At 42.4% G+C, this 20,779-nt stretch overlaps 1 protein-coding gene and 1 pseudogene across 1 annotated transcript in view; both read right to left on the bottom strand.

The window, feature by feature from the left end:
* Positions 1-1,002: 1,002 nt before the first annotated feature.
* CDK6 (cyclin dependent kinase 6) overlaps positions 1,003-20,779 on the bottom strand; it is a 229,979-nt gene continuing 210,202 nt past the window's right edge. The window contains exons 5-7 of the mRNA XM_032875145.1: positions 13,285-13,335; positions 7,436-7,571; positions 1,003-2,049 (exon numbers count right to left, since the gene is read on the bottom strand). Of these exons, the coding sequence (XP_032731036.1) occupies positions 1,903-2,049; positions 7,436-7,571; positions 13,285-13,335 (334 nt within the window). The 3' untranslated portion in view covers positions 1,003-1,902. The remainder of the gene's footprint in view (positions 2,050-7,435; positions 7,572-13,284; positions 13,336-20,779) is intronic.
* LOC116879026 lies at positions 18,982-19,065 on the bottom strand (annotated as a pseudogene).

Genomic DNA, 20,779 nt, shown 5'->3' with positions numbered 1-20,779 from the left:
CTCAAGATGGTAGTACAGAAACACTGAGCTGTGAAGAATTCAGGAAGGCTTGACAACATATAAACATCATCTGAAACATTTTCTACTGAGGGAAGCAATGTTCATTTTTTGAAAACCCTAACTCTAAACATAGTCTAACTGTTGCACGCACTCAAATCATGAGTCAGAAAGCAGAGACAGCTAAATTTCCAGAAAGATGCTTCATCTCTGTGTCTTTGAGCACTAATCACATATAAGGCAGAGATGACACTGGAACAGAAAGAACAGTAGAGAAAAACGGCAAGAGAAAAAAATAAAGCTGTTCACAATGCCCAGGTCAGGCTGGCTCTGCAGAGAGCAGGAGTAGGCACAAGGCACTAGGAACAAGCACAGCCTGGGGGATGGAGAAAAGATCATTTTATAGAGTAAATATATATTTCTAAAAAATAGTTAAAGACATTCCCTCTGATTCTAACTGACAATATATTCTAAAAAAATTGTAAAATGCTAAGTAACAGTTTAAAGCAATCTATGTGCTGGTGATAAGAGAAGAACCAGTCCTCTACTCACTGCCTAGATAACAACAATGAATGCCAGGTAGGAAGATTGCATCAGAATGAGGACATACTGGGGGGACCCTGTTAGGATCGCGAAATTGGAGCCATAAGCCACAATCTGAATCTAAGTATTCACAAAAGGTTCACTGAAAGCAAGCAAGCAGGAGGTGTTTGTGAAAAGTGTGGGCAATCTGTTATCAGTTATGTAATGGTAGTACTATATATTAGAGGTCCTGGGGGATAGAGAAGATGGACACTTTGCAAACAAGGCAGTGCATGGTAGAAAACGTACAGTGTAATAGGGAAAACTTAAATGATATTCCTGTCTCTGGTCAGAGAGAACTACTCTCCACACCAAGATAGCAGACAGTTTCTGACAAATTTCTAAAATCAAGAGTAAAATAAAGTAACAACAAAACCCAAGAAGGAAATAGATTTCAAATCAGGAAATAAAGGCTTTCTCTAATTTTTTTTTTTTTGACAATTTTACCTATTTGAGGTACACTCCCTTAATCTATAGCAAGTAAGAAAAAGCTTATAGGGTATTTTTCAAAAGAAACAATAAAAGCATATAATACAAGTTAAAATGGACTTATACTGAGTAAATTCAGCTTTTTTTGAAGAGTAACTAGATTGTATGCTTTAAAAAACAGGTCTTTTAAAAGATACCAGTATTTTTTTTTCCTTTGTTTTGTGTATAAAACCTCATCTAGATAGTGAACCTTTTAATGCTAGCAAATTTACTGCTTTTGACCATGAAATTCTGAGGACATGGGCTCAACTTTCTAATTCAAGAAGCCCATTCTGATAAATCACCTGTAGTCAACAGAAACCTGTTATTTATAGGTCACTTTGAGTCTTTCAAATTCAATTCTTCTTGTTGTTTACAGAAAGTAACACTTTAAGAGAACAAGAATCACACACACACACACAAGCGCGCGCGCCCACACACTCTCACTCAAAAGTACCGAATCAGGCTGGGGCAGCTGCAGAGAGATTACATCATAACTCAGCTGTGCCTGGATTGCTCACTTCACACTGGCAGCATTCAAGGTTAGGAAAATGAAATGGCAGCACAATTGGTCAGCAGCTTCTCTTCTTCTGGAATTTTTCCAGGTTCTCGAAACAAACAGACAGACAAACAAACGAATGAACATAAAGCTGCAATCACTCTTGCATTGATTTCAAAACAGTAAACTAAGCGGTTTCCATGGAGAAGCAGAGCCCGTCCAGAAGACGGCAACTAGAAGGTCCCCAGCCAGTGATCCTCAGCAGCTCTGCTGGGGCTTACTCAGGGTGAGGGAGGGGTGGCATCAGCCACCAGGGGTGTTCTCCAGGTGATCAGCACAAGGCAGCAGCGGGGGCCTTAGGCTGTGTTCATGTCTGAGCTGTTCTGGTTGGGCGGCAGACGGGCGTCCAGGTTCTCCTTGCGCCTCTCCAGGTCATGGAAGTATGGGTGAGACAGGGCACTGTAGGCTGATATTCTTTTGGCTGGATTGAATGTTAAGCACTTCTGTGATAAAGAAAGAATCATCGATTGATGTAAAACATGTCCATCTAAATAATATGTTGAGACAGTTACACATGTATTCACTACATGAATTAAGTGTGTCTAGAAAGAGAACGAGCATCTACTTCAAGGGACACTACAGGGCGCCTGGGGGGCTCAGTTGGCTGAGCGGATGACTCTTGGTTTCGGCTTAGGTCATGATCTCACGGTGGTGAGATGGAGCCCTTCATGGGGCTTCATGCGTAGTAGGGAGTCTTCTTTGGATTCTCTCCCCCCGCCTCCTGCTTGCTCTCTCTTTCTCTCTCTAAAATAAATAAGGGGGCGCCCGGGTGGCTCAGTGGGCTAAGTGTCTGCCTTCGGCTCAGGTCATGATCTCAGGGTTTTGGGACTGAGTCCCACATTGGGCTCCCTGCCCAGTGGTGAGTCTGAATCTCCCTCTCCCTCTGTGATCTCTCCTGCTTTTGCGCTCTCCCAGATAAAGTCTTTAAAAAAAAAAAAAAAAAAACTTAAAAAAAAGGGTCACTAAACAAAATGTATAGACACAGCCATCTTATATATGACCTCAAGGTATAAACTGCCCTTCAGGAAAAGGCAACAGCTTTTGGGGTGCCTGTGGACTGTTACCTCCCCAGGCTTTCCCTTCAACCCACACCATATCCTTTAAAATATACTATTATTATTGTAGTATGTACACAACTTTATTTAGATAGTGATTTTTCTAATGCTAGCCAACTTAGTGCTACACTCAGGACTAAGCTTTTAAACTTTTTACCCTCCCCCAAGGTTTACTGATTGAGTCAGGAATGGAAGGGGGGTTACCTTGCTCAGGGATAAAAGGCTAATTAATCATTAACAGTTTCTGACATATTTCTATAATCAAAACTAAACCAAACCAACAACAGAAGAAACAAAAAAGGAAATCCATTTTAACCAGGAAATAAAGATGTTCTCTATGAAGGAGAGGGCAAGTAAGGGCCAACACCTAGGACCAACTTTTCTCAATCCACCAGCCAGCCATGGACTCTGCCCCAGGGCTGGACCATCCTCCAGGTTCAGTTCTGGTACCGAACTCTATTCCGGGCTGTCAGCCCAAGTGCAGGCAGAAGGTCAAAGCGGGGGAACGCCAACCTCTGGAGCAGCAATCTCTACTCCCCAACTGCCAATTCACCATCAAGCAGGCAGAGCGCTTCTCTAACCTCAGCTCCGTTTCCACTCCAACCCTGGGTGTCCTTCAAATCCTCTTCCTGTCTTTCCACCAACACCTCCACAGCACCTAGCAGGTGGGCAGCACTAGTGAAGGATGAGTCAGACCCACCCATCACCCAGGAACACACAAGGAGCAGAAAAACCCTACCGGCTTCCCCATCCGTGTGATGCAGTGCACACTGCAGTGAGCTGGGGACCTGAAATGTCTGCCAGTTTCAGTCCTATCTGTCATCTAAAGACTTCACATTACCATGGTTACGCTGACCTCTTCCATTTAACCTGGGTTTTTGCTCTCGAGGAGCTCAGAGTCTCAGTCAGGTTCTGACTAGATTAGGACCCTCTCTAACATTCTGTTGAACACCACTGACCTGGAAAATTCTATATATAATTCCAGGCAAATTTTTGGGTCTCCTGAAATCTTAATTAAGCTGAGCTCCCCACCAGTCCGTGGATGGCGGTTTCTCACAATGTCTCCTGAAAACAAAAGAGCCAAAGGGCAAGCAGAGGAAGGAGCTTGTTGCTAGAATGGTCCTACTGTCTCTAATAGCAATAAACATCTAAGAGAAGTTTTACATGGGCTGAATTTCCTCATGACAGAAGAGCAGGGGCAAAATCCTTGAGCCTGAGTTTTCTCTTCCCCAGAGTCCAGGAAGGAGAAAATTAGGTAGTGACATTAGGAAAGGAAGCAGCCAGTTTAATCCCCAGGACATAGGGACGAAGAAAAAAAAAGTTGTGGGAACATGTTCAAGATAGAGAGACCTGTCCCTAGAGGACTGTGTGGGAGGAAGCCCATCCCCACAGCTATCCTGATGGCTTAGAGCAGGGAAGAGGGTGGAGAGGAGAACTCCTTAGCCTAATGTGGAAGTGTGTAAGAATCTCAAGTTGGAAGTCTCTCTCTTTTTTTTAAATGATTTTATTTATTTATTTGAGAGGGAGGGAGAGACAGAGAGAGCGAGCGTGTACCCGCACACGCGTGCGCAATGGTCTGCGAGGGGCAGAAGGAGAGGGAGAGGCAGACTCCCTGCCAAGTAGTGAGCCCAATTTGGGGCTCCATCCCAGGACCCTGGAATCATGACCTGAGCCGAAGGCAGACACTCAACTGACTGAGCCACCCAGGTGCCCCAAATTGGAAGTCTTAATACTTAAGTCCTACAGAAACATTGATAGACATGGTGGCTAAGTTCCATCACAGTTCTACCTCAACAGAGAACTTAGAAGACTTGAGAATTAATTCAAAGTCTTGTGTAAGAATATTGTTTCTCCAAGAAAATCTAATTTACTTGCCAAATAACTGATAAAATGAACTTCTGGAACTGCTATTTAGTCAAGAATTGACTACTGTGACGGACGGGATCATTTTTCAACACGTATCCTCCTTCTTCCCACCCCTCCCTTCATGGGAGAAGTATTCTTTCTTCTATTAGAGTTGGCCTTGGCCATGTAACTTACTTTGGCCAGTGGAACGTGGACAGAAGCAGCAGGGTGCCTTCCAAGCCTAGGCCATTGGGGCCATCATGTGTTTCTGCTTGCCCTTATGGGAGCATCCATCTTCTATTATGAGAAAAACATGCCCCAGGGACCCAAAGGCCCTCTTGTTCTGGGGCCCAGAATGAGACACACACAGAACACTTGTCCTTGACTCACAGGCCGCAGCACAGCGGTCTCTGCCAATCTGCAGACCCGTAAGCAAGAAATAAATGCTTACTGCTGTATGCTAGGGAGAGTTTTGGGTTGTATGTTATGCAGCAAAAGCATACTAATCCAAGGAAAACCCTTGTCTCCTAATATGTGCCTCAAGGCTCTGAAAACAGTTCGACAACAGAAACTTTTTTTAGCAAGAGCTTCATACTTGGAATAAGTACCCAGCCTCTCAAATTAATCACGATGAAGGGGACGAAACTTGTAAAGATGGGGTAGGTTTTGGATGTTAAAAATAATCATCCCCCTGAATGGTCTTATGACTGTGCACTACTTACGTGTGTAAGAGCATTTGTAAACACCAAGGCGGACATCCATCCGTACATGGCTGAGACACTGGAGTGTCAGCCTTGTTTTCAGATAAAATAAAGGACAATTCTCAGAGTGCTAAAACTAAAATGCTGTTTCTTAAATGAAACAACTTTTGGAACTACTTTTCCCTCTTTCATCCTTACTAAATCACTTTGAAAAAGAGGCAACAAATATGGCTGGGGTCTCAGCTGCCTCTCTGGTACTGGATGGCTCTCTTTCTTCTGCTCTGTATAGTCCTCCCCTATGTCCCTCGAGCAGGAAACAGTGAGATCTTTCAGGGGTTCTAAGCGTTGAGGTCCTGGGCTGTCCTCTCCTGGAATGCCCGTGAATTATTATGTTTTATCCTTATGTTTCTTCTAGTCCTGATGTCACTGGGGCTGCTTCTTGTTCCTTTGTTTTTTCTAATCTCTGCTGACACTCACTGTCGCCCTCCGCCTTGTGTCTCTGGTAGTCTCTTTGCACCTTTTTCTTCTCTATCTGCTACTTCTCTAGTTGAGCACTCGTGTGTCTTATGACTTGGAAAGCCACCACTAGTGGGAGACACTGAATGAGCCTGGGGCATTGTCTGCTATCTTGACATTTTAAGTTCCTCTTGGTGATTTGTCCTGATGTTGGAATTAACAGATACTCTGAGCCGTCTCTGGGTATCCCAGTAGCTGAAGGAGTGGGATGCTTCACTACTAAAATTGGCTATCATTGTGATTCTGTGTCCAGAATCTTCTAAGAGGAGCATTCCATTCAAAGTTCTTGCTGAAAAGGAAAGCCCATGGCGGCCGTTTTTTCTAACACATTGTCCCTACCCCTTCCTGGCAGAGCTGACTGGACCAGGAATGGTGACTCGGCTCTAGGCAGCAACTCTTATCATGGCTTGGCAAAAAGGTGGGTGTGTCAGCCACACTCTTCCTTTTAGGAATCCGATGTAGGAAATACTAACAGAACAAATGTGAGCAGTGGAGGTTAGAGCTCAAAGCATCCATGAGTTGGCTGAAGTTCTGAAGTCAAAGGGCCCGGCACAGCTAAGGGGGGCAGACAGTACTACCGAAAAGAGGCAGCGAGGGGGAGAAAAGGCCTGCAGGGCAGAGATAAGCAGACACCTGGTGATGCTCTTAGCAGGACTGAGAGAGCATTCACACTCCGGGTGGCTTTCCACTGCCAGGCCACATGAAACATTCCATCAAACCCCCTTTTCTTAAGGTAATGCAAGTACTTGTCTGTTATCTGAAACCCGGGAAAAATTTTCCTAAATAGCAGGTGAGCCAGCACGTGTGTCCATACAGTGAGCATCTGTACAGGAGACTATATTCTCCTTTCTAATGATAATAACTGATTTCCAAGGATGTGAGTCAAAGTCCTTAGTGAGTGTGTTAGGGAATAAAGCCGTCCTTCTCCGTAACATGGCGGTGCAGGGAATCTGAGTAAGCCGGAAAACGAGCCGCCATCAGGTGAAGATGGAATTACTGCTTTCGCTGGGAGACCCCATGGCTCTGCGAACATGCCCATGAATGGCTGTGTCCACGAAGAGCTAAAGTAGAACATTTCTACCAAAGCCTACAGACTCGTCGGTCTGCATCAGAAATTTAGACTGCTTCGGCAGAACGGAGCCCTGGTGCCTCCAGGTCCAGGAGCGCTTTCTTGGTGAGATATCAAAGGTTGTCAGTAGTAGGGAAAGGATACACTCATTACTCACTGGGTTCTGAACACCAAGGGTAGCTCAACAGGTCCACTCCTCTACCTCTGGTCTGTCCCCTGAGTGTAGGGAAGATGTGTAAGGCCAAGTATTACGAGTCTGAATCTCAAACAGAACACGAATCCTTATTTTCGGTGAGGTATTTTCTACCTGCATGCCACCTTCACTGCCTGTGGAAAGCGTGTGTCTAGATCAATCGAGAGGCTTCTGCGGCTGCGTTCAAATGAACATTTAAAGACGGCCCATTGAAAGCGTGTGGATCAGACTCTTTCTCTTTCTGCAGGAAGCGAAGATATTCCAGAATCAGAGGCCACCAGCTCCCGCAGGTGTGGAAATGAAAGCTGAAGAGAGGTTGCGGCCTCTTGCTCTGCGTGGCTATGGTATGTGATACCAAATGCTGCGTCCACCTCGCCGGGAACCAGCCAGTGGACAGGTCACGTCCCTCATCAGCACCACACAGACCGACTCCGCACCGCGTGAACTTACCAGAAGTAGGTCTTTGCCTTGTTCATCAATATCTGTTACAAACTTCTCAATCGGCTGAGGAGCTTTTGCGTGAAATGCCTGCCTGGGAAGGGCAACATCTCTAGGCCAGTCTTCTTCTCCTGGGAGTCCAATTACGCTACGAAAGAACCAGGTGTGAACATTAGCATCATTAGCTGCCATGCTGAAGCTATTTCCCCACCGAAATCCAGATGATGGTGAAGTCTGAGAGGCAGGTATGGGGTACACAGCATCCTGGGGGCCCCCCACTGATGTTACTGGCCAGTCTGTCATCTCTGTCCTCCTGCGATACAGAGATCACAGGGTAGAGGGCCGTCTCACAGCAGCATTGTAAAATTCACTGGGAAGACGTAAGAGAATCCTCTGGTGGCACATAGTAAACGTATGAGGGGATGCAGAAAGAGAAAACAGTATTATTACCAGTAAGTCCTGACATACTGACAGAGTAGGAGGCCCACACGGGCATTATTTTCCTTTATGCCCAAGAGTGCTTTTTGTGTTCTGATCATATTGACATGCTTTTATGATGCTCATTTAGTATGACTCATTAACAAATAAATTTGGTTGCACTTTGGGCTAAAGAATAATTCCCGAACAGTAATTACATATGTCAGAATCAGACCAAAAAGAGGCTAAAAAGGTATGTTAATCCTGTGCTAGGCAAACACTATTTTATAATTTAATTTCAAATCAAATTAATTTAGTTTATATATATTTTATATTAAAAAGTAATTTTTGTGTTTTAAAAGATTTTATTTATTTTAGAGAGCAAGCGAGCAAGTGGGGGGAGGAACAGAGGGAGAGAGACAAGCAGACTCTGGGCTGAGCACAGCCTGACACAGGGCTCGATTTCGCAACCCTGAGATCAAGACCTGAGCCAAAATCAAGAGCCAGATGATTAACCGACTGAGCCACCCAGGCGCCCCTACGAAACTATTTTACGGTATTCCAAAGTGAGCAAGCAATAAATAAAGGCAGTATCATTTATGTTTCCCCCGAAAATTATTCTGGGGTCAGAAACATGGAGAGAGGATCATGTGATACAGAAACAGTACAGGGCATTGTATGTCAACTATATTTAAATGTGAAAAATAAATTAAAAAAAAAGCATAGGTTTTGGAAAAGGCAGAACTGGGTTCAAATTCTGGGTACAACTAATTCGTAGGTAAGGACAAATTACTTAACTTCTGTGAGCCTCACAACCTTCTGTGTCTTTATTTATTAACAATCATAATTTACAGTGATAATTTATATGAAGTGCACAGCACAGTACCTGACACACAGTACTTGTCAATATCAATATATTACCCATTATTATTTTAAAGATTTTACTGATTTGAGACAGAGAGAGAGACAGAGAGAGAGAGAGAGAGAGAGCATGAGAGGGGGAGGGGCAGTGGAACAAGGAGAAGCAGAATCCCCTGATGAGCAAGGAGCCTGACATGGGGCCGGATACCAGGACTCCAAGATCATAAGCTGAGATGAAGGCAGATGCCCAATCAAATGAGGCACCCAGGTGCCCCACCCATTATTATTATTGTAAGAGGCAAATAATGTTATTAATCTAAAATGCAGAGGCAATGTATCACTACCACACTAAAAATACAAACTACTTGAGTCCTCTTGACGTGTGACTTGAGGTTCTTCAGAAATGTTATTAGGTCAGTGGCTTTACACAACTTATACACTATGGAGATTTTTTTAAAAGAAGATTTTATTGGGATGCCTGGGTGGCTCAGTTGGTTGGGCCGCTGCCTTCGGCTCGGGTCGTGATCCTGGGGTCCTGGGATCGAGTCCTACGTCAGACTCCTTGCTCGGCGGGGAGCCTGCTTCTCTCTCTGCCTCTGCCTGCCGCTCTGCCTGCTTGTGTTCTCTCTCTCTCTCTCTGACAAATAAATAAATAAATAAAATCTTAAAAAAAAAAAAGATTTTATTTACTTATTTGAAAGAGATAGCTCACATGAATTGAGGGGTGGTGACAAGCAGAGTCCATGTTCAGCACAGAGCCTGATGGGTGACAAGGGGGGCCACGTCCACCACTTCGAGATCACGACCCACTGGAAACCAAGAGTGGGATGCTCAATGGACTGAACCACCCACATGCCCCTGCACCATGGAGATAGTATTTAAAGTGTATGTATGTAGGGGCGTCTTGGTAAGTCACTTGGTTGAGCATCTGCCTTTGGCTCAGGTCATGATCTCAGGGTCCTGGGATCCAGCCCTGAGTCGAGCTCCCTCCTCACTGGCGAGTCCGCTTCTCCCTCTCCCTCTGTGATCTCTCTGACTTTCACTCTCTCTCAAATAAATAAATAAAATCTCAAAAAAAAAACAAACAAAAACAAAGTCTATGTATAGATAGTAAGTAGGTTTGAACAAGGGAAATCAGGGGGTGCAAGAACTTAGGTATCTTACTTATAGACTCTAACTCCAAACTGAGAAGTTATAATGTAATGGACAGCATATAAGGCTATTCAAATTGACCACATTTTTTTTTTTTAAGCTTTTATTTTTAAGTAATCTCTACACCCAATGTGGGGCTCGAACTTACAACCCTGAGATCAAGAGTTGCATGCTCTACCAACTGAACCAACCAGGTGCCCCTGACCAAATTATTTTAACTACAGTTAGAAATGGTGCTAGCCTGCATCAGAACCTTCTCCTTGGCCTGCGCTCACTGGGACAAAGGTCGAGATGTGTTCTCCTGCATGGATTTCCAGGTTTCAGGAAGATGTGGTGGTGAACATCACAGGCTCTCTGTAAGGCTCTCTTTCCTCCTCCCTTCCCTCAACAGAGCCCAGGTCACAGACCTCACCTGGGAAGAGCAGACACCTGTATTGTAATTGCACCTGTCACTGGGTGCCCAGGAAAAGACACTGTAATCCTACCTCTGTTGGACATGCTGGGAGAGCTATGGTGTTGAGGCAAATAAAGACAGACTCATGGACACAGCTACCATAACAAGTGAAGGGAAATGACAACTTGGGCAATACACAAATTTGCTGAACAGCAAGATCTAGAGAAAGAATAGAAAGAAAAGATACCACTATTAATTATGAAAGGACATAAATATATATATATATATATATATATATGCTTGGAAAGAATGGGAAAGGTAGAAGAAGAAGAGAATGCTAATGAAAGAACTTTATTTGCTTCATTTTTAGCTTTTCAGCTATTTTTATATATTTTTTGCATATCATCGCCAGTCATCTAGAAATCAATTATAAAAATTCTTAGTAATAATTTAAAATCTTTTCAAATATATTGAAATAAACCAGGTTATATGGGCAGCTGAAGGCCAAGAGCAAAGCCGAGTGCCTCTGTGTGTACATGTATGTGTGGTTACATGTGCAGCTAGCTGGCTATATAATAACTTTCAAAAGTATTTCTAAATCTGTTGCCTCCTCTGATCCCATAATGACCTCCTGAGACACAAAGGTCATTATTACTTCCTTTTTATAGATGTAGAAAGGAAGGGATGAGTGAAATCTATCAATCCACAGTGAGTTCAGCCACAGATCAGGAATGCCAGGGAACCCAGCTCTCCTTATTCCAAAGCCAATATTTTGTTTCCATTTAACTATGACTCTGCTCTGAAAAATGCTCTAAAATGTCACAAGTTCACAGCATTCAGTTTCACTTTCAAAGTACTTGCTGTTCTTTGAAGTATAAATCTTTCTAAATGCAGAAACAGTTCTCCCCGTAAGAGAATGTGAATGTGGCCTTCCTTTAAAAAAAAAAAAAATCCCTTTAATACCGAGTATGAACTTTAATGGCCCATACATGAGTGTTGTGAGACTCTGATAGGTCCATTAAAAAGTGCTTGCATCAAATTTCAGTATTTGGACAGCTGAATATAAGCCTTAAAAGTTGACATTTGTACTATAAAGACTGACAGCACAAAATCTATAAATGGCAGTGGGGACAGAAATCATTTTTCAAGTCCTTTAGAAATGACACTAGGGTGCAGCATTGTCCCTTTTCTTTATGCCAAAGTAACAAATGCAGAGTAAACAGAACATAATCTCAGCAAACAGTGCCAGAAACCAAGAAGGAAATGCTGAAGGCATAAGGCCTACAGAACTTCACGGCTTCTTATTTGCTGTCAACCTAGGGTCTTAGGCCTTTGCCACAGTGGGGCTGGCTTTCCCTTGGGAGCAAGGTCAAACATGTTTGTCAGAGGTTCTTTCGGGTCCATCTCCCTGGCTTCAGATATGAAGGGGCACTAACAAGGCTAACAAGTCCACAGAGCCCAGGGCTAGAGGCGGACAGAACGCCCAGGTCATGTCCGTAAGGGAAAGGCAGTGACGGGTTTAAGGTCTGGCAAGCTGGGTGCCGTCAAGATCACTTTTGCTTTTAACAGAGTCACTGGTGTGTCTGACTTTCCCGGTTCCTGCTTCAGGTTCACACTGCACACAAACTACATTCAACAGTGATGGGGAAGACTAGAGAGGGGTTCATCACTTTATGAGCACAGAAGTTGACATCCAGAAGCAGAGAGAACATGAGTTTTGTCCTGAATCTGTCCATCTTATGAAGTGGCAGGAGGAGGAGGGGGAGGAGCGGGAGTCTTGGCAGCTGCCCTGGGCCAGGGAAGCCCCCACACAGTAACACCAGCAAATATTGGGCCTTAAAGCCACGGGGTGTGATTCAGCAGCGGACTGGCATCATCAGTAAGTCTAGTGGAGCTTTCCAGTCACTAGAAGAACAAATTGAGGCTCCAGGTTTATTCCAACTGTTTTAGGCAGTCATGCTCCAGGAGATAGCGTTAACATATAATTAGTTTCTTTACGGGTATTTTTCACCAGTTTTATGGACTGAAAATTTCATAAAGATCACTGGAATTCCTACAAAAATGTTAAGGACCAATGATTGGGGCTATTTTTGGCTCTGGAACTCCCACTTTTTTCTTCACCCCGATCTGATGGGGCTTGGGAAGTACACATACTTCATGCTTTCTGAGAGGAAAAGCCCCTTCTTAACATTCTAGAAACATGAAAGCATCCATACTCCCACAGGCACAAACGTGTAGACACGAACAGAACTCTGCAAATCATTGCGCTAAGTAACAGACAATTAGATCCAAAGAATTTGAGCGCAAGAAAGGATCTTAGAATTTACGTCCAAAGTTTCATTATTCAGGTGAAGAAGTTAACGAACAAAAGGGTTAAACAATGCATGATGAATTATAACCACAGCTACCATTTTAAAAGCATTCACTATGTACCAGGCATCGTGTATGCACTTTACACAGCATTTTAAATGACTTTCTCAAGATCGCACAGAATTTAGCAGCAAACATACGGTTAGTACCTAGAAGTCTCATTTCCTGTGTCAGTGCTCCAAAGAAAGATGGCTTGCGGAGCCCACCAGTACCAACCAACCAAAACAAAACAATGCAAAACCAATCCAGATGACTCAGTGGGGATACTCAATGGGGATGGGAAGCCCAGAGGCCAAGGATGGGTTACCAGGCAACCAAGCACCCCACCTCAGCTGGTGGATGCACAGGAAATAGCCCCAAGCAGACAATACATCTGAACTCAAGAAATGTAGCTCAGTCAAGTGGAGAAGGAGGATCCTGGAAAAGATCCACACGAGCAACATACAACCTTCCAGAGCTTCTATGTTAGGTCACACATCATGATGGGCTCTGCGTAAAACAGCATGTCTGCCATGTCCCCACTCACCACACAAATAGTAACACCGACTGAGGGGGCAGTGTGGGGGAGGAAAGTCAAGAGATAAATATTTATTATGAATGTCAGACGAAAGGCACTGCGATTGCTTTAATGCTATGATGTTGATGTAAAACTACAGTTACTACTTACTCCAAGATTTTTCCAAGCTGATCCACGTCTGAACTTCCCCGAAAAAGAGGCCTACAAGAATAAAGATACATATTAAACAGGGAATTTTCTCAAGTTACCATTCAGTCATATTGGTCATGATACCACTGGTCACAGGAAGCAAAACATTCTTCAAGGGTGAGGAAGGTGTAAAGAAGCGAGACACCTTTCCTTTGGACAGTGAAGGTTTTTCTTGCATTTGACTTCACGGTAAGGATCTCTCATCAGTATCTGCGGGTCCCTGACTCCCTGGTTTTATCTCCGTGGTGGGTATTCTATTCACACTCACTGCAACGGCAGTGCCATTGGGGAGATACAGGCCTTGGTTTCAAAGCCCTACCCAACTTCCTGATAGCGTAGAACATATCACTGTTCTGGTTTGGAGCGTGGGGTACGTGGGCTTCTTGGAAACTTGGAAACTTCTTGGAAACTTGGAAACTTCTTCTCTGAGCACCCTTTCCTCACCCCTCTGCTATCTCAGGACTTCCTCAGGGCGAAACCTCTCTCTCCAGGGGTCCTGATCCTGCAGTGTGACATTACCTCAGGACCCATTTTTCTAATTTTATCACCTTCCTTTCTCACAGCATTACGGTACTTAGCCATCACTCCGGGCTTCAGAGGCTACCGTGAACACACAGCCCTCAGTGTCTACATTGAACATTTAACTGGTAATTAAATGAGCTTACTTGGTGATGTTTTTGGCATTTTCCCAAGTGGATCAATACCCCTCGAGGGCAAACCTCTAGGTTTGCCCTTAGCCTTTGGCCTTGTGCTTTACCCCTAATCTTTGGCCTAGTGCTTGGTTAATAAATATTTTATTTAATATTTTCCTGTGGCACATGTGGAAATGTTTCCTAATCCCCTGCTCAATGACCGACCGATATTTTTCAACAGTAATGTGCTTTAAAAAAATGTCTGTAGCCTCCTACCAGAACCCATGTTTTTAAAATGTTATATATCAATTATAAATATAAATATTATATATCAATTTTAGAAAAGCCAAACAATGGAATCTTAACAGCTGTTATTTCTAGAACACTAATGTTGAACCTGACGTGATGCCATGTGCTTCCCAAACATTATCTCATTTAATTCTCACAAAAATTTCAGGGGCAAGGTAGTATTATTATCACCCCTATTTTCTGATGAGCAGATAGGATTGGAGATGTTTCATGACTTACTGCATCAGGACAAATAAAATGCAGACTTAAAATTCAAACCAGGTCCGCCTTGCCCCAAAGCCTATCTACTTCATCATTATATCATAATATGCTTCTTTTGGTTACTAGCGTTCTCCACACTCACAGACAGCCCCTACAACTGAGCCTCTGGGGTGAAACAGTGCAGAGACCATGTGAAGAGCACTTTATAGAGAACCCAGCGTCTCGCAAGCAGGTGCCTGCGTGCTTCTGTACTCAGACTGCTTTGCCAATGTCCAAGTGTCTTTAAATTCTTCCCCTGCTCTAACAAGGAACAAAGCAATTCACCAGACTTGATGAAGTTCTCTATTCCTTCCATATACTTACTGTATTATGGCCCTTCTAAATATTTTAAATTTAAGTTTTTTGTTTGTTTGTTTTTTTGAAGATTTTATTTTTAAGGAATCTCTATACCCAACACAGGGCTCGAGTTTACAGCCCTGAGATCAAGAGTTGCACACTCAACTGACTGAGCCAGCTAGATGCCCCTTAATTAGGTTTTTTTATTTTAATTCTGGTATAGTCGACACACAGTGTTAGGCCCTTCTAGATTTTTACATTCTTCCCCCAGTGCACTCTTTTACAACTGTTTTGCTCTCATCTTAATGGATAACACCATTTTTCTTTTCCTTTCCAAAGCACAGAACTTGGCTTGCACAGAAACAACAGTGCCCTTTCTTTTCACACTCCTGTTTCTTTAGTATTAAGGTATAAAATTACAAAACTACATATAACCAGCATTCTGAGGTATGGACAAACACAAACGACCCCTCTTTGTGTCGCACGTATCTTGGATGGCTTGAGGGATGGGCACGCTGGGTCAGCAGGCACAGAGGGAACCGAGGACACGCCTTTAATCTGAGGAGCTGGTGAGGCGGCTTTGTAAACATGCCAAGCCCCTCACTCTGCATGAAGAAGGCTGGTACCCACAGGATCATGGAGCCCCTTTAAAGAAACTGGCCATGGCTACTGGGACACAAACAAGGCAGGCTACCTTGTGTGGACCTGTTTCCAGGCAGAAGCACCAGCCCTCCCTTTCCTGAGGTGGGTTCTGGGACCCCAGCCGGAAGCTCAGCTCTGGCGGGGCTCATGCCCTCACTGGTTTGCTTTGTGGCTCCCTTTTTGTTTTTCTCCCTTGGCAATATTGTAACATTTTTGCTCTCTCCACCATGCATTGAAGCAAATGCTTTCTATATTTTATCTTACATTCGCTACCTTTTAGCAGAGGGCTTTCAGATCATGTAGTCTACCATACTTCCAAAGCCTGAAGTCTTGCCTTTCTTGGCTGGACCTGGCCACATACAATGAAATGTACGTTTACATCCTTGAGTTAGAATTGGCTCATGAGTCTGGCCTGCTTTCATGAGTGCAAGAAGCAGAAAGGTCTGAATCATAACCACTTCTCTGTGACCTTCTGTGGGGAATACTAGAAACTCTGAAGCAACAATTCACTGTATGGCTCAGAATGACTTTTGCCACATAGGAAGACCTGGCATGGGACTGTGAGGTCTATTAATTGGGCTGAGGATGGATATGGATTGGCTTGACTTATACAGGACCACTACATCCTGACTGTACGCAGTTAACTCCTCTAAAACAGTTGGGTGCAAAGACACGGTCACAAGGTAATGGCAATGAGTCACATGAAGGTGGAGGGAAAGTCTACCTGGAACTGGTACTCTTAGTTGACCAAAAGGTGGTCATGAATGTGATCAAATTCTTAGGACCATCCATTCAGTTTGGGGTTGAGAAAGTTTAAGTTTGTATGTGATAGAAGATGCTATGTTCATTAGATGCATGCAGAGTTGACAATGGATTTAGAGGAAAGATGAAAGCTTTCATCATGATTACCTCTTCGGCGTGCTATAGTGGAATCCCAAAATGTAAGAATAAGATTGTCCCAATTCTATGATACAATTTGTCTTTAAATAAGGCTCCGTGGTCAAAAGTCTTGGCTGTATCAGGTCTGTGACCTGGACGCATCAGGTACTGAGGACTGTATTTTCACTAAGGTTATTTTGCTATTTCTTCCTTCCTCAGATAAGCTGAATTAAATACCCTTCAACTCATGTAATTTATGGCATATTTTAGGTGGACAATGATGGACATCTTTAACTACATTCTTTGGTTTAGTGGCAAGGGAGAGTTTAATTTTACTGCCTTGAATAATTTTATAATTGTAGGAATGATTCAGCTAAAACACACACATACATGAGTCAAACTTGGCTGGTTCTTTATTACCATGACATAGCGCTGAGCTGGAAGGAAACAGAGGGCTGAAGGACCAACATGGGGAAGAGCAAGACACAGAAAGACTGAAAGACAGCTGAACTAGAGATGGCCAGATAGAGACAATGTGAGGAGGTCCCAAATAACTCTGAACTCTTGTTTCTTCCTATTGCCTAAACACCTACCTTTCCTGGAAATCTCAGGGCATATTTATATGGACCCTTCTCGATGACTAAAGATATGAGGGAATATTTTACTCTGTATCATGAGACAGAGGCTCATAAAATGAAAAAGTCATACATTTTTAAGTCACTGCAGGGAGAGGAACCACTAAGCTAACCTAGAAACCTCCTGTCCCAGGTGACATACTTACTAATTCTTTTAAACTAATTACTTAAAAATAAAATTAACAAAAGAGATATTCTACTGAAAGCAGTTAAATCTGAAGCCTGGTTTTATATTTTTTTAAAAACACTTCTTTTTTATATACACATTTTTTTGGGGGGTTAACTAGCAAAATGGGAAAGATTATACCTACCAAGAACATCCCCAAATAAAAACTGTGCAATTATTTTATTGTATTAATAGACTAAAAAATCCCTTTATTATACAGGGCATTACTGAAGGACAGTAACTTTTATGTATTTTACTATATCCAAACCTATAATTAATTAATTACTTCAGATGACTTCTTTCAGTAATTTAACCAAATGTTTGGGTAACAGTGCATAAACATTATTGGTAAAAGTCTTTTGTTCAATCTACATTTCACGGATCCATTTCTAATTTTATACATTTCCTTTCTCTTCACCTCAGCTATGATCCTCCTTTTCCCTCTGATTTTCTCCACACTCACTTCTTGGGATGATGAGCTTCTTTTGCATAAACCTCCTCCCATCTCTCATGGCCCTCAACTTCTTTTCTATTTCAAATTCCCACATAAACTACACTGGACCCTACTGGAAGACTTGGCCATTCTACTCTTTGAAGTCAATTTATTTGACAAGATAAATAATATTTGGGGGAAAATATCTGAAACTGAACATTGTTATGTTTTTATGAAAGAGAATTTTAGGTTATTTCCAAGTCTTTTCTTCAAATACATTTCTTCACTATTATGCTTGATAATAGTTAATGCTGATAAGATAAACTTTCTGCAAACAATAAATTTTAATTTATACATCTAAGCATTTTTTAACTAAAAGGAGATTATTGCAAAATACAATGACTAACTACATTCATTTCAAACCAGAGCAAAGTCAATTTTCTTTTCATATGCTGCATGCCAAAACAGTATGGTTCTTGGGGTTTTCTTTAGCAAGGATTTTTCCCAAAGCTTTTTTTGAATTTCAGCCCTTAATGCACACCACTCCCATCTCTCCACAACATGTTGATTTTTCCGGATATTTGTCGACCGCAGAAAGGGCATAGGCTTTGGTGATGAACTGTCCTGGGTGTGAATCGCTACTCAGTCATTTCTTTCTGAATGACCTTAGGAAAGTCACTTAGCCTCTTTGAATCTTATTTGCTTTATCTGTAAAATGTCCAGGTTATAGGAGACCTACAGTAAGTGGCAACTAAACACACACATACTTTCTCACACTCATACATGGTAGACATCTCTCTTGTTCCTGGCCACTGCTATACACAAATGACAACAAAGTGTTTCACATAGTGAACAAGAAAGGAAAGGGACACTTGTCACCACACAGTGGATGCCCAAATCATAGTAAAGGCTAATAATTACTCCTCTGGGGTCACTATTCTCTACACCTGTTCCAACTCTTACACCTTTACCATCAGGAAAAGAAAGAATGAATGTCAGGTTTTCAAACAAGGTTTGATTGACTTGGAATTGGCAAGATCATTTCTTCCTCTGTACGTAGTTTTAGCAACACTCACTGCATCTTTTAAGTGTGAACTGATAGTTCTTGGGTCAAATTACAAAGGGCACCAAGTTTCAGATCACATGCCTTTTTAAACAAACTAAAAGAACATGTAACTATCATTCATAAGCTCAATAAACAGTGGAAAACATTTAGAAGTAGGGTATGTTTTCTAGCAGATGAGACGTGTATGCTGATATGTCTGTTATGGGAAGGAAATGATTCATGCAGAAGGGAAGATGAAAGGTTTCGTTTAGTTACAGTACTTTCATTGTACTAAACAGACGAGGAAGTCATGGATCACCCTATAGAACACCTCAGTAACCTGCATTTGACCTGCAGTTGTGCTGTAGCTGCTATCTTTCTTGATTAGCAGAGGAATTTTCAATTAGCAATAATTGCGCCTCGGATAAACCTCATTGGCTACGATACTGCCACTGCGCAAAGCTGGCAAAGGAAATTTCCATGTCCATAACATGACCTTTTGAAATATACTGCTTACTATTTTACGCTTGTTCCCATGTTCAGGTATAGAGAGAGCTGTTATCTGTTAAGTTAAAAATGTTAATTTATCACTTTACAATTACCACCTATTCAAATAACCAGATTAAGCAGAAAAGCAATTAACTGATTTGCTTCCTAAACACTAATTGAGTGATCACCCATTAGCACACAGGGCTGCATTAGGTGCTGGGAGATAACCCTTCCCCCAAAATATGTATTAAATATGAATATTATATAATATATGGTCTTAATATATAATATACATACATTTAAATTATATTATACATTTTAATACAAATACATTAAAATATAAATTTATAGTATCTATAAATATCTATCTATCTATATCTATCTATCTATCTATATAGAACAAACTACCATAATGATCCTTGCCTCTGTGGGAGACATGAGATACAAATGCAGGATCTTGAAATAAAGAAGTTTATCTCATGTTACTTTGGGAGACGAAAGCTCAAGGCAATCATTTAATCTTTACTAAAATGTTGGAAGATAGTCTGACTGACTGCCTTTTACAGATGAGAAGTAAAGAAACTTAACCAAGGAAGCTCTGCTCAGTGAGTGGTTGAGTTGGTCTGCTTGACTCCAACGGACAGCAAACAGAAGCAGTGTTTCAGAAAGATTGATTATGGCAGAGGTTTCCTGAGTCACTCAGAGGGGATGAAGACAGAGCCAGGGAGGCCAACGGGGAGGTCAGTGAATGAATAAGAGAGATCACAAGGACCTAACTCAGAGGGAGAGAGAAGATGGGAAAGGACGCAAAGACATATAAAGGAAGGTGATCTGAATTTGGTAAAAGACTCAACATGTCTTGCGGGGGAAGAAGCAGCATGGTTTTAAGCTTCTAGGCTGAATGAGAAAGGTGATGAGAGGGTGTGTAGGGAGAAGACCAGAAGATAACCGACTTAATTTTAAACATGTTCCTTTATAATAAAAAATAATGTATAAAACAGTGCTTTGAAATCAGAGAATGAAAAACATGCAAAAGATTAGTTAAGCATACCTAGATAAATACTGGTAACGTATGTGCACGCAAACACTTGGACATGGATGCATGTGGTAGCACTCTTCATGACAGCCCCAAAGTGGAAACAACCCAAAGGTCCATCAGTTGACAACGGGATAACAGAACATCGTATAGCCATACAACGGAGTGTCGTTCAGTCATGACCAGCAATGAAGCAGGGGTGCCAGTGGCTCAGTAGGTTAAGCGCCTGCCTTTGGCTCAGGTCATGATCCCAGGGTCCTAGGATCTACCCCACCTGGCATCAGGATCCCTGCTCACCGGGGAGTCTGCTTCTCCCTCTCCTGCCCCTCTCCCTGCTCATGCTCACACATTTTCTCTCTCTCTCTCTCTCTCTAAGAAATTAATATAATCTTTAAACAAACAAAAAAAAGGAACGAAGCAGTACTATGACATGAACAACACTTGAAAACAGTAGGCTAAAGAAGCAGCTGGTCACAAAATACCATGTATTTACTACACGATTCCATTCATACAGAAGGGGCAAAGCTAGGAAAGTAGATTAATGGAGCCGCCAAAGCCTATGAGGCTTGGAGGGAATGAGATGTGCCTGTTAAAGGGAATAGAGTTTCTTGGTGGGTTGATGAAAACATTCTAAACTTGATTGTGGTAACAGG

Source organism: Lontra canadensis, unplaced genomic scaffold (assembly GCF_010015895.1).
Source record: "Lontra canadensis isolate GAN:19392208 unplaced genomic scaffold, GSC_riverotter_1.0 scaffold2, whole genome shotgun sequence".
In the NCBI taxonomy this organism is placed as follows: Eukaryota; Metazoa; Chordata; class Mammalia; order Carnivora; family Mustelidae; genus Lontra; species Lontra canadensis.
Note: the sequence above shows the minus strand (reverse complement) of the source record. Positions and strands in the feature narration are given on the sequence as shown.